Source organism: Columba livia, chromosome 9 (genome assembly GCF_036013475.1).
Source record: "Columba livia isolate bColLiv1 breed racing homer chromosome 9, bColLiv1.pat.W.v2, whole genome shotgun sequence".
Classification (NCBI taxonomy): Eukaryota; Metazoa; Chordata; class Aves; order Columbiformes; family Columbidae; genus Columba; species Columba livia.
Genome location: NC_088610.1, coordinates 591977 through 606038, shown reverse-complemented (window position 1 = coordinate 606038; position 14062 = coordinate 591977). Strand labels below are relative to the sequence as shown.

General features: G+C 51.6%; 2 protein-coding genes across 6 annotated transcripts in view; both read right to left on the bottom strand.

The window, feature by feature from the left end:
* Positions 1-311: 311 nt before the first annotated feature.
* SUCNR1 (succinate receptor 1) lies at positions 312-4722 on the bottom strand. 3 transcript variants are annotated; one of them, XM_065073337.1, is made up of 2 exons: positions 2454-4722; positions 312-2349 (listed from the first exon to the last, which is right to left on the bottom strand). In XM_065073337.1, the coding sequence occupies exon 2, from the start codon at positions 2317-2319 to the stop codon at positions 1399-1401; it is 921 nt and encodes a 306-aa protein (XP_064929409.1). In that variant the 5' UTR covers positions 2320-2349; positions 2454-4722; the 3' UTR covers positions 312-1398. The 3 variants fall into 3 exon arrangements, with proteins under 3 accessions (XP_064929409.1, XP_005507225.1, XP_005507224.2); XM_005507168.3 differs by having other exon boundaries at positions 2747-4722; XM_005507167.3 differs by having other exon boundaries at positions 4227-4722.
* A 165-nt stretch (positions 4723-4887) lies between these two features.
* The window catches only part of AADAC (arylacetamide deacetylase), a 35448-nt gene continuing 26273 nt past the window's right edge, over positions 4888-14062 (bottom strand). For 2 of the 3 annotated variants that reach the window (XM_065073312.1, XM_065073313.1), the window contains 4 exons: positions 8215-8437; positions 7937-8006; positions 7416-7587; positions 4888-6298 (listed from right to left, as the gene is read on the bottom strand). In XM_065073312.1, coding sequence (XP_064929384.1) covers positions 5690-6298; positions 7416-7587; positions 7937-8006; positions 8215-8410 — 1047 coding nt within the window. In that variant the 5' untranslated portion in view covers positions 8411-8437 and the 3' untranslated portion in view covers positions 4888-5689. Of the gene's footprint in view, positions 6299-7415; positions 7588-7936; positions 8007-8214; positions 8438-12035; positions 12406-14062 lie in introns of those variants that run through there. The other variant, XM_005507166.4, reaches the window with a different exon arrangement.

Here is a 14062-nt window from a genome sequence, read left to right as displayed (position 1 = left end):
TCCACCACCACCAGAGTGCTTTAGCGATTTATGGGTAAAGATTAGTTACAAAGCAAACAGAAGGAAGAAAATAAGGGTTTACGCACATTTTGCTGGGGGTGCAGGACCAGCCCCCCGGGAGCCGTAGGGGACACTCACGGAGGTGACAGCAGAGTGCCCTGCAGCCCGGCTTCACCCTCAAACTGAGTCCAGTGCCAACTTCTGCTCACGGACTCCTAGGGCCCGACTGGTAACAGGGAAAATATTCAATAGCATCTAAAACCAAACATTCAACAAAAAAGGAGGTTTAAAAAAAACCCAAAACCCACACAAACAAGGATGCACAGTTTATTATAAGGCACGTATCAGCAAAACAGCAAACTTATTGCAGCTGAACAGCAGAACAGAGCAGAACTGAAGCCCTCCCCTCACCCTGCCTGCAAGGATGTTAGGCAGAGAACCGGCTCCTCGTTAGCTCCTCTTTCATTACCAGAACTCTTAATGAAGGTCTAACCGTGAGGCCCAAATCCTGCTTCAAGCTACACATTCTGCTTACGCTTACAGATTAAATCCATCCTCTGCAAAGTGACTGTGGAAACACCAGTACAAGCTTGTGCAGCTGTCCCGGGGATGTACAAAGGCAAATCTCAGCGAAGAACTAAACCGATAGTTTTTCTTGTTTTTACTTCTGCAAGCTGAATCCAGCTTTGCTATCAAAGTGTGAGACCTCGTGTGCTCGCACCCACACACCTTGCCCGGCTCAGGGCTTCCACGAAACACCTGTAGAGCAGCCAAACATCGCAGCTCTCCGCACCGCTCGCACTCCGGCACACAGCCCCGGCCCCAGCAATGCCGACAGCCCCGCCGGCCGCACGCCCTCCTGTGCCGCAGCCCGGGCGCCAGCCTCGCCAAAGCAGCTGGGAACGTCACTTGTCCCAGTCATTCACTGTGAAAACCAAACCTCCCGGGAGACACAGGCTGCAAACGCTCCTACAAAGACAACTCAGCCTCCATCCCCAGACTGCGCTGACCACGCGAATTAGCGCCCCTGGCACACTGATGCCAGCCCAGGCCCAGTCCAGGGTCAAGTTCAGGCTCACGAAGAAGAGCAGCACATTTTCCCTTTAAGAACTACCATGACGACCCTGTATTTACAAGGTGAAGAGGCTGCAGCATATCCTGCCACGAGAGCAGCGTTTCCTGCTGCACGGCGTGAGCAGCGCTGCTGGGGTGCTGGAGCCAGATTAGCAGGAGGCTTCCTGTGCAATAAGGGAAGCGCATTTAGAGGAACACAATCGGCTCACACACATGCTATAGCATAAGTAAGGTTATTTAAAAAATGGCACTGCACATGGGTGAGCGCTCTCCCCGAGGGAGTTTCCTCCCCCCATCTCCACTACGAGAGGTCTCCTCGCTCCTTCACTCGCTGGTGGTCGTCACCCTGCTCCAGAGCTGCCTTACTTTTGCCATCAGCATCTCCCTGAAGTGGTCGCCCATTAAGAAATAAAAAACAGGGTTAATGGCACTATTGAGGAAGGCGATGGGTCTCGTGACGATGTAGACGGCGCTGATGACGTCCTGCGTGCACCCAGACACGTTCAGGGCTGGCACTCGGGAAGCGAGCCGCACGTTGCGCATGACGTGGTAGGGGGTGAAGAGCAAGGAGAAGATCACCACGGTGAGGACGACTAAAGTCAGAGGCTTTTCGAGCGTCAGGAGGGAACTGAGCTGCTCACTCCTGTTTTTAAGAAAAAGAACCATCTTCACGTAGAAGCAGCACATGATCACAAGAGGGATGAGGAACCCAAAGACCGTCAGAAACATGCTATAGATGAGGCTTTTTGTGGGGTCTCCAGAGCTTGCGTAATCAAGGCACTTGTAGTTATTGGCAGGTGTTTTAGGCTCCAGGAAAAACACCAAGGGCAGGAGCTCCAGAATCACCCCAACCCATATGGCAGCAGACGCGATAAGGGCCGATTTCCTCTTCTGTAGGACGTGTTCTCTGAAAGGGTATTTGATGAGCATGTATCGGTCAATGCTGATGGCGGTGAGAAAAAGGATGCTGCTGTACAGGTTCGCATGCAGCAGGAACCTGTTGCTGTAACACCAGGTGCTCTCTTTCGCCCATTGTTCTCTGGAGTAGCTGTTCACGAGTATTGGAAGAGTACACAGAAATAATAAATCTGATAATGATAAATTGAACAGGTAGATATTGCCACTTTTCCAGTTTTTCAGGCAGAAGATATAGCCAAACACAACAATGGTGTTCCCAATGAAGCCTAAAATGAACTCAAGGCTGTACATGGTGGAAAGATAATACTTCTCTAGGGCTCTGATCATGAGCGAACAGCCGCCTGTCTCATTCGCAGCCTGGAAAGTAAACAACACGAACACCAGAAATTAGTAAAAGATCATTGCACGGCTGCTTCTATATCATTGCTGTAATAGGTCAATATAGCATCCTGTTTCCTTACAGCTTCTATGGTAAGTGGAGACCTGAACTTGCAGAACGTCCCTTACGCACACGAGATTTCTACTTTCAGCTGCTGACCAGAGCTACGGAGCAGGATGAAAACTCGCACGAGCAAAAGCCCGTGTGAGGAGCTGGAAGTGAGAACGTCACCTGCAGGCACCTGCCCCAGCGTGCCCGCTGTGCCCCCGGCAGCGCCGGCTGGGACAGCGAAACCGCCTGTCACCGCCTCGCCACAGCCCTGGCTGGAGCCACCACCGCCCCGTCACCCAAGCCACCCCGTGCTCCCCCACTCACCGCGAACGCAGAAGTCCCTGTCTGGACTGATAACGGATGAACTCATGAGCAGCAATACGGTCACGCTGTGACAGCGTTACTCAGAATTCATCGTGAGGCCGGGAGATAAGGCATTTATTAACTTAACCGAAGCTCATCATGCGCTTTGTGTGGTTTTTCTGGTAAGCCGTTACCAGAACTGCAGGGGAAGCACCACGAGGATGAAGCACACATGGGGCATTCCTGCTCCTGGGCTCCTGCAACGTCAGCTTCCTACAAAAAGCCCTTTAAGAAAGGAAGGTTCAGCTACGACTGACTAGTCCTCCTTGATATGAAAGTGGCTGTAGTTAAGGGGACACACAGTCAAGTTCAAGATAAAACACCTTTGAAGCCAAATGCTCAAACTTTAAGTCACTTTTCAGTTGCTGTGAAGTGGGACCCCTGTGTGATTTACTCACAGAGCGGGGACAACTCGGGGCTGTTTGCAGCCGGGAGAGCTGCCGGCACCACCGCCACCCTCCTGCTCCGCTCTTGCCTTTGCTTTTGGCTCCAAAGACCTGCTTTTGGCTTGGAAGTAAGTAGCACAACCACTATTCCTAAAGGAGCAAAGCTTTCTAGCAAGCTGCACCGAGTGTGAGCTTGCCCGAGGACAAATTCTTGCTTGCTTTCTAAAGGCGGGATAACAAAAAATTGCTTTCATGTTACAGGGGAAGAAACAGGGAAGGATGTCAAGTGTTCCCTCCTGTCCCTCCTCAGGCAAACACACACAGACCCACCTGCGGGGGAACCCAACGGAGAGCAGCTCTCAGCAAGAGCCGTTGGGTAAAACAGCAGCAGAACAATCAAAAAGCAGGGAAAAAGAAAACGTTAGAAAAATGGGACATGGATTAAAGCTGAAATCAAGCTAAATCTAAGCTCTGAAAGAGCAGCAACACGACGGCCACAAAATCTACAGAAAACAGTCTTTGCAAATCATGTAATTGTTGTCAGTATTTTCAGAGTTGTTCTGGTGACTAGAATTCGTCAAAAGGTCTCTGCTCTCTAAGAACTGCATTTTGTTTTAAAGGTAGATCACGAGGCAGAATAAAGTACCGCATATACCAAACTCTCTCCAGCTACATCCAGCAAATATCTGCACTGACACCGCGTCCTGCAGGAAACATTACACAGCAGGGAATGGTCACCTGGCCAGAATAACCTCCCATGCAGCACCCAACCCTGGCTGTCCAGGAGAACTCAACGCTCCTCCACTGAGACTTTAATTCTAGAAAACATTGCACTAACATTAGACCTTTAAATACGAATAATAATTGAAAAATTACTGTCCTGGCAGATACATTGATTTAGGCAGCTGTTAGAAGAAGACTGAGTAATGAATTTTAAAGCAAGCAGCAAGGGTAAAACAACATTCAGCAATGGTCTCACTAGAGGAAGAGTGGAGTGTCCTCGAGCAGTGGGGTCTGACAGCGGCTCTCGGGGGACAGGGACGGGGACACCTTACCATGGCCAGGGCCACATGCTGCTGCTCCATCACACCACTGGACCTCGCCGTGGGGACAGTGCAGGGACCCCGGTGAGCAGCACCACGTCCCCGTGTCGCCTCGTTTGCATATGATTCAATCATTAACGAGTTGTTTGGCTGAGCAGGACTCGGGGGCAGTTTCCAAGGAGGAAGGTGCTGCAGAACGTGTGCTCAGCCGGGGGGAGAAGCAAACAACCACTTCCCCTTTGCAGGAACCCGCCCCGCAGGATGGACGGACAGACAGGCTGCAGCTCTGCAGGACCCACAGCCGCCTCTGATGAGGGATTTTCCCCAAAATGCTCCTCTCTGGAGTTGTGTCTGTCCCGGCGAGCCCCAGGACGGTCCCCGCTCCCTGGCCTGGGCAGCGCCGTGCAAGGCGCTCACAGAGGTCAGAGCTCTCCAGAGCACCGAGCACAACTCCTACAAGAGCGTCAGTAGGACGAAGGCGCTTTTGGAACAGATGGATCTCCCGTGCACGTCCCAAAGGAGCCCGGGGTGAGCGGCCGGGCGCTCGGCCACACAGGGCTGCGGGACAGCCGCGTCCTGGGGAACCGCAGAGCCCCAACGGACCTCACCGGTGGTTCTAGTTTTAAAAATTCACATGTAAAACTGCTACACAACTTTAGGGATAATTAGAACATATGATACATAACTTATTTAATGAGTAGAGCATAAAACGTACAGCAGTACCATTGTAAGGCTAGGACCTTCACAGCTGTGTGTTATCTGATCAATATCCAGTGCTGTTTTGTTACACTATTTCCTTCTAATACAGAGATTAAAGAAAGTGATTACCAAGTAAAACAGAAACCAAACCACACAGACACAAACAAAGCCAAACAAACCAACCACCAAAAAACCCACAACAACAAAACAACGTTTGCACTGTGTTGCAGCATCCCATTTGGTTTTCAAGCGCTTCCCTCCAACCGTGCTCGAGAAACAACAGCCCAAGCCCAGCAGCCGATCAAAGTGTCGCACAAGTCGCCTTTTGCTTCACGAGCGTGGGTCCCTGTGCCCCCGCGCCCCCACGGCAGCGGTGGGGCCGTGCCAGTGTGTTCTGTGGGACAGGGAGCGCACCAAGGGGCACCGGGAGCGAGTGCCACCGAGCATGTGACAGCGACAGTGCTGCCCGTTTGCACAAGACAGTGAGAGGACATTGCAACAGGGAGAAACATGAAGTGACACCGGACGTGGGGTCCCACGGGCTGTGCCAGCGGGGGCTCGGGGGGCCAGGGCAGCCCTGGTGGGGTTCCCAGCTCAGAGGACAGCACTGGAGGATTAGTTAGAGTCAGCCTGATTTTCCTGCCAGAGAAGAGGAGAAACGCTGCGATCCAGACACTGCAGAGCAGCACAATGAAGACAGCAATCACATACAGCTCACGCAGCTCCTGCGCCCCCAACCCGGGGAGCACGAGCCCGGCTGGAGCAACATCCTCAGCTCACAGGTTCTCATCTAACCACTGGATGTAGCTGTTCATCAGCCGGTGCCCTACAGCTAACTCGGCAAAACCCGAGACAAACATCATGGACCCGTGGAAGGCGTCCCGGGCGTGATAGTGCGTGACGGGCACGCCGGCAGCCCGCAGGCGCCCCACGTACATGAGCCCGTCGTCCCGCAGGACGTCGTGCTGGCAGGTGAGGACGTAGGTGTGGGGCAGGCGGCGCAGCCGCGCGTCAGGGACCAGCAGCGGGGCCGCCCGCGCGTCCAGGAACCCCGGGAAGCGCCGCGCCAGCTCCGGGCTGCCCGCGCGGGGCCCCGTGTACATGTGGCCGCGCCGCATCTCCTCGGGCAGCAGGCTGCTCCAGTTCACCAGCTGGAACAAGTGGCCGGACTCGGGCGGGACGTGCCTGTTGGAGGCCATCGCCTCCCGCAGCGCCGGGTCTGACGTGAAGTACTCGCTCCAGAACCTGACCATCAGCGACTTGGGCAGGATGGGCTTCTCGGCGTTGTCTCGGTAAGACGGCAAATCCAGGTCGAGGGTTTGAAGAGCCGGGTAAATCAGTGCCTGAGCTTTGAGTTTAGTTTCGACTTCAGGGTCCTCTAACAGCTGCAACAGAAAATATAAATAATTACAAGAAGTAACTTAAAACGTGTTGGTTCTCTCGCACTGACAGAAGATCTTAAACGTAAGGAATTAACACACACAGTTTTACAACATAAGCAAAATAAGATTATCAGTAAACCAGGACAGGTTAATTTAAAGAAATTCTAAAATTCATACGCAGGTCACCTAAAACAGTACGTTGTGTTAAAAATTCTCAAACATCAAATATAAGCTAATGTTATTTCTTATACTGAAGAATAAAAATGTTTGGGAAATATTCTTTTTGAAGCATCAGCGCTTTCCAAAGTAGTGAAAATGCTTTTCTGTAACTATAGAAAACTTCTGTCCTTATAGCTTCAAAATTGCAGGTTTCTGAGGCTGCTTTAGTATTTCCCACAATTTAAAGCTTACCAGTCTGTTTAGTTTTTCTAACCTTGAAGTGTTAGAACTCAAACAACTACAATTCTGTGCATTTTAGACACGTGAAAAACAAAACATGATGAGCTGAACAGCAGTGTCTCCTGTAAGTCGTCCTTTTTCCCTCTTCACTACTGAATTTCCACCTTCTCCCTCGTGTTCTGCCCTCAGCGTCCACAGCAAGTTCACACCCTGTCCAAGTGACCTTCATTGCCACCCCAATAGCTCCTCGAGAGAGCAACGTCGCACTGACTTCATTTAATAAAGCTGGGAAGTGCCAAAGGCACCGAAACCGTGTGTGAGCAAATGACACTGGAGCACTTAACCTTGTTGGTTTTTTTCTCTCTTCTAGTTACATTATATGAGTCAAATTGCTAAAATTCCATTTTCAAACAACACAACCTTAACCAGTCAAAATGTGCTTAAGGACAGAGTGATAAATGCCCTAATTACAGGGCAGAGAGCCTCTTTTTAGGGTGTAAAGGTTTGGAGGACATCGCAGCAAAGCAGCTCTGATGCCACCAAATGGCTCAAGTGAACGATTTCCCTGGGAACCCTGTGGACGTCCCTCCTGCACCAGCAGAACTGGAAGATGTATTGCTTTGAGCAGAGGTTTTTGTTCGTCTTTTGTAACTGCCCAAGAAACGACAACTTTTTTCTTGAGCTAGAAAACCAGCTTTTTTCTTGTTTTCCATTTCCTTACCTGTTGCGCCACGGCTGCAGCCAGGTTGCCACCCGCGCTGTCTCCCGCAACGCAGACCCGCGCGGGGTCCACCCCGTACTGGGACAGGACGCGGCTCTGCAGGAAGAACTTGGTCACTGAATACACATCTTCAAACTGAACAGGAAAACGGTATTTGGGTGCCAACCTGTAACTGTTAGAGCAGGCAGAAGCGTGTTACTTCTTGCTGTCAATAAAGAGAAAGGTTTGCTAACATCTGCCCTGGTTGGTGAATGTTTGTAATTTTCTGTGCCCAGAGAAATGGGAATTATCTATCCTGGAGGATCAAATATTTTACTATAATATCCACCCAACTTCATAAAGCAATTTCCGAAATAACCACCAACCACAATTCCCCACTGCAACCTTGACAGCTGTTGTTTACTAATACCGAGAGCCAGCAGGAAAGCACATAATAAAAAAATGATGTTTCAAAATCAGGTTAATTGAAATAGATTAATCTATTCCAAACCCTCGTCCCGTCTAGAAGGAGAATCTCTTACTTGACTGACACCACGACAGCATTTAACACGGTGGAAGTCCACCTTGCCAGATGGTCATAGGGTTTCATGCCTGAAACGAGATGAGTCGCTCAGAACACGCTCAGGTGCATTTGAGAACAGAGATGTGTGCAGCAGCACGTTCCTCTTTGAAGAAGCTTCCAGGTGACATCCCAAAAGCCTCCCCCAGTTTGAACCGGTGAAACACCAGTTCCCGGACCCTCCCCGCCGCAGCTCCCAGGAACACGAGGCAGCGCCGACCCGGGGCGGTGAGACCTCACCTGCCTGGCCCAGGCACCATCCTCCCCCGTGGAAGAAAACCACCGCCCTCCGCAGCCCCTCCGGCGCCCTCCTGGGCAGGTACAGACGGACGGACACGTTGCTGAACTCTGTGTCCATCACAGTGACGTTCTCATCGGACGTGGGTTCGACGTAGTTGGAAACTGTCATCAGCATCATGGCATCCATGAAGTGCATCAGCCCCAGCCAGTCGGCGACCTCCACCTACAGCCAGCGACATGGAGAGCAGCCTTTACACACAGCCCGACCCACCGACAGAGACCACACTGCCAACTAACGGAGCCGTTACACGTAAACCTGGAGAAATTAAACAGAGCCGGACTGTGGTAAAGTAGCAAAAAGATACTTCTGCCTTTTTAATGTCTCAAAGTAAAGAAAATGGTTCCTTTTGATAATGTAAGCGTGCTCATCTCTAAACGATGCTCTGGCTACTAGGGTGCAACTGATGATCAAACACTATTGTGCAGCTGGAAGTCAAACTGCTATGTTCTTGTCTTTGTGTCACTGGTGTCCTTGGCATCCTGAAAGTACTCACTGTGTTTGCTTCTGGAGCTCCAACCCTGCTCCCTTTGCTTTTTGTATCTTTTTTTTTTTTTAAGTCGGCTATCCAATCATCTTCTACATATAGTGTATTTTTCCAGCAGTTAGAAGAGAATACAGCTGAGGCCTTTCTGACAACACTGGGTAGTGGTTGCCACCGTGTGTCAGAGGCAGCTCTGCCAGGCTCGGCCCCAGCGGTGCCGGGAGCCCTGCCCGGCGCTGTGGTTTGCAATGGAGACAAACAGGCAGTAACTGGCAACACTGCGCAGAAGGAACACTCAGGTCCTTGTCATATTCCATAAAGACAAATACGTACACAAGCCAAAACTGCGTATTTTTATCCCCAGTGATTATGCAGTTTACATAAATGTTTCTCAGCTGTTGTGTTTTCCCTGAGGATTAGCGTCTTGAAAAAATAAATATATAGGTCAAAGTGAGTCCTGCTGTAATTCCACTGAGCTTGTGCAAGTCCCCCGTGCTGGGAGGAGTTCCCTCAGCTCCAGCACTGAGGCTTTTCAATGCTCCCAGAGCTGGTTTGTCCACTCTGCAGTGGAAAACCACTGCTGCTGCCTGCGGTTTCAAGGCCATTATCATATGAAACCAAAAGAAAACCAAACTCTCATCTGAAAAGTCTCATTGTCCCCCAACTGAGATAATTGCGTGTTACAGGATAAGACGCACACGCCGCTTGTGAGCAGGGACATAAGGGCTCAAATCCTTGGGGCAGGGACGGGGGACGCTTTGGGAGGATTTCACAGAACTGCAGCCAGGGATACACCCAGCTAGGAAGAAATGTTGTATTGCATTTTATACTTTCTTCCTGCATTTTACCTTGGACTTTGCATATGGTACTTCCTGAAAACACACGCGGAATTTTGTGCTTAAGCACTGCAGAAACTGGCCTGTTTATTTTTCTAGCTGGGGCTGTTCTCCAGCTACACAGCATATAGACTGGAGATGCCGTAACACAAACAGTGAATGGAGACATTCCCGCCCCGCCTCTGCACGGCGCTGGGTACGCCGGGCTCCAGCACGGCCCAGCCGGACCGGGACCACCGCACCCCTGGCTAATCGGGGCCAGACCCGACCTCCGCGGGCCTCCAGAGCCCCTCAGCACAGACCTGAGAACAGCCTGGGACCAGCACAGGCTTTGTTCAAACCATTTACTCATCCGGGCCAGGAAACCCCAAACGAGAGGAAATCTGGCACCACGCAGCTCAGAACCTGGAGAGCTCCCCAGGAGCTACTGAAGCGAAGGTGCTGGAGGAGGATGGAGATCTGCCATTTCATGGCTTGCTTTCATGTTGCTCTGGGAGCTTGAAGAGAAGACCCTCCTGGCCAGGAGTGTCTGGCGGGGACTGTATTATTGCCTCTTTTTCAAACCAACCTCAGGGAGTCAGAAAGACTAAAATAAGGTCCCCTCTGCACATTCAGACCTACTATTAAGCAATTAGAGTTGTTGCCCAACAACCAGATGGCTGTCCAAAATGTATTGAGGACACTTTAGAACCAGGTCAAGTGTCATTTGCAGCCATGCAGGTCCCGGGAGGCTGTCTGCACCAGAGTCCCCGAGGATCTCTGTTCTGCAGGAGTCACAAACACACTCACCCGGCGCTTGGGCCGAGTCAGCCAGAGCCACCGCTCCACGCAGAACGAGAACACGCCACCCTCCAGCTCGGAAACAAAACGCTCCTGCTTGCTGGAGGCTGTGGGTCTGACCGAGTGAGCAGACACGAGGTGCTCGTGGGCCACGGGCGGTGGACACGTCCCTCCCGGCAGGCTGCCCCGAAGGAGGCTGACGGGAGCAGCGAGGCAGCGGGTCAGCAGCACAACTACACTCGCTATCTCACCACTTCCTCAGCTCCCACCATTCAGACCTCAAGCCACAAGATCAAAACAAACAAGGAAGTGGCAAAAGGTCTGTGAGTAAGTGCACACGCTCCCCAAAACATCACCCCCTCCTGACTGCTGCACAGACCGCACAGGAGCTCTGCACCACAGACAGGCTGGCTGACCCGGCTGACCCACAGCAGCTTCTAGATACCATTCAGAAAGGGGATGCTTAGGAGACATCCCAAGAGAGCATGCACCCTTGCCTCTGCCAGAAAAATTATAAAAAGGTGGCTCTTGCAGACTTCTGAAAATCATACTCATCACACTAACTGAAACGATAGAAAGGGCAAAATCCCAAGTTCATGCACTCGGGAGCAAACAGCCCGAGTGTTCGCGCCTGCAGCAGACAAAGCCTTTCAGCAGCATCCCTCGATCAAAGCCAGAAACCTCTCTCCTGGCTTAGACCCTCCTTTATGCTGGGAAAAGAAAAGGCAGTCCCAAAATGTTTGTAGCACCCAGAAAGACGCCCGCACCACCCAGTCCCTTCCTCCCCCAGACCTTCCTCTCCGACCTTGTTTCTGGATTGTGGTTACGCAGCTGCAGCCACCACTGCAAAGCACAGGCTGGATTTAAATGAGCTCCCAGTTTAATGTACGTAAGAGGTAGGAACTACAGCACCGTCGCTTACGCATGGTGTGCAGCCCCGCAGATTCTTTACATATGTTTGAAATGGCTGTATAACATGACTGAAGTGGAGCAGAAGCTGGGAATGTAGTATATACAAAAATAGCATGGAAAGACATAAGGACGTGTTGTCAGTAAATATTGCCACAGAACTGCAGACAGGCTATAATAGCCCTGCCTCTCCAGACTGCAACATACGGCTCTGTGCTGCTTCGCAAGATTACAGTGGTATTAAGAAGCCAAGTTATACATATATATAGCTTAATTTCTACATGTCCTAGCATTATCACCCTCTAATTAGTTCTCTGTAGTTTTTAGGCTCATTCTGTCAGTAGATTTCTATGAAACCACAAAAATCAACAATATTTAAACAGTGCTCCAGACTTCTCTGAGAGCCAATACAACACTTCTAAGGAAGAGACTGAGACCCATGTTCCGAGAAACAGAAAGAACTGAAGGAGCGGAGCTTCAGCTGCAAAGGATCACAAAGCAAAACCAACTTGTTTGCACTTATCTATCCACATTCACACTGCACAGCCCATTTCCAGTCATTCTGCATGTGTTTTTTCTAAGGTTGCACAATTAAATATTTTCCAAGTATTTTTATAGCCGTAGTTACATAGTTATGTAGTTACAAGTTTAATGCTTCGTTTCAGATGCTGGCTCTTCCTGAGTCTATCACCCCATACATAAAGCAGGTACGTGTGGCGGCGCCCGCGCTCGGCAGCCCCGCGGCCCCACTCACCACGCGCAGGCCGGCTCTGGAGGCGGCCGAGAGCAGCATCACCCTCCAGGGCTGGTCGAAGTCGGGGGGCATGGGGGTGTAGGCGCTGTAGGCCAGCAGGGCCGCGGCCAGGCACAGGCACAGCAGCCGCGTCCCCATCGCGCCGCTCCGCGCCAGGCGCTCGCCGATCTGAGCGGCCACACTCCAGCACGCACGGGGCAAAGTTAATCCCCGGTTGCGTTTGGGTCCCGTCCAGGAGATAATTTCTCATCGGATCAGCCGGGGCAGAGGTTACTCTGGCGTGGAGCTCCCCAGAAAACATGCTGCTTCAGCAGGAGCTGAGCGAGCTGACACCTCGACCGCAGAGCAAACACCCAGGCTGCCGCACCCCCGCACCCGGAGGGCTCGGGAGGAAAGAGGCGGCTGAGAAATAAAGAACAGAACGTGAGCCGTGACCCGAGGGCTGCCACAAGGTGCCACTCAAATGCAAGAAGATGATTCTGAGTATCCAGGAGCTGTTAGATGCTCCGTCATAACGCAGCCGTTCAAACGCAGCCCAGCTCAGAGACACCCAAGGGGATCAGGAAACAGCGGCGCAACACCCACTGTCATTCTCGGGCACCTCCTGCTACGTGAAAAGTGAACCCTTTGTCTTTTACCAACCGGCCAAACCTGTTGTGCAATAACGGCTTTGACAGAAAGGTTAATAATCCTTTAGCGGGCTTCTGGTTAATATTTGAAAGATCAGGTTTAATTCCACTGTTCTCAGGATTAAGAGGTTTCTATGCAACTCCCAGAGACGACTGCTTCTGCACAGGGTGGACTCAGAAATGGGCGATAACAAGTCCACATAGGAAACACCACAAGCACACACACACACGGAGAGGGAGGGGTGAAAAGAACCCCAGCACCAAGAGCCCTGCTCTAGACAAAAACTGAAAAGGTAAAAAGCTCTATTAAAGTTTTAATTCTTTCTTTTGCTGAAGTCTTATGAAGTGCAAAGCAGCACCACACTGGTCCTCTGACACTGAGCAGCCCCTGGGGACAGAGCACCCTTTGGGGACAGAGCACCCTTTGGGGACCAGAGAGCACCCAGCATCACAGAAGACGAAATGCTGAACTGTGTCACCAGCCCCAGCGCAGAGGAACAGGCGCTTTTAGTCAGCCTATCAAAAATTCTCTTCACTTAAGTTCTGGGCATCTCCAAACTGTTCAGGTGTTTTAAAAATCCAGCTGTGCTAGTCCTCCTCAGCCTGGGATGGGACACCCTGTTCTCCCACAGCAGCACAACAGCAGCACAACAGCAGCACAACAGCAGCACAACAGCAGCACAACAGCAGCACAACAGCAGCACAACAGCAGCACAACAGCAGCACAACAGCAGCACAACAGCAGCAAGCATTTGCAAAGCTGTCCAGCAAGAAAAGTATTGTCTAGCCTAAATGGGAAATAATTGACTATAAACTGGTTGAGACTCAGCCCTAAGTCCAAAAATATAAGACCTAAACAAATGATGGATCAAAGACCGTAGAGCTGGGCACTGGCTGTGCTGGGGGTTCTCCCGGTGCGGACGGCACCCCAGGTGGCCCCGCTGTTAAAGATCGATGTTAATTTGATCCTGTGATGACCACAGTGTTTTTATACATTTGAGAAGGGTCACGTCTTCCCCAGGGTACGGAGCAACAGTTCACCAAAATAGCAGCCGAGGGCTGGAAATGGCACCTGGGCTCCACGTCTGAGCAGGTCCCTCACGTCCCCGCCACCCACCTGGGTGGCAAGGGGGGGGTCAGGGGACACCGTCACCCCGCACCCGCTGGGAACAGACATGCTGGGTTAGAGATAGACACGTCGGGTTGGGGACAGACACATCGGGTTGGGGACAGCCAGCTGCCAGTGTCCAACACACCCGGGCAGGGCTCTGGGGCCAGAAGGATGGAAACACGGGTGTTGAAAAGGGACACAGGGACACAGGCCTGGGGACAGGTGGTGGCTGGGCAGAAACGTGTCCCCAGCCCCAGCGGGAGGAGGACAGCTGTCCCGGCACCGCC

What these genes read in the sequence shown, in the direction of transcription:
- SUCNR1 (XM_005507167.3), bottom strand. Translation starts at nt 4,349, where the DNA reads ATGATTGAATCATATGCAAACGAGGCGACACGGGGACGTGGTGCTGCT. An exon ending in AGCATGTGGCCCTGGCCATG is followed by an intron (nt 2,350 to 4,226) that starts GTAAGGTGTCCC and finishes TTTACTTTCCAG; the next exon opens with GCTGCGAATGAGACAGGCGG.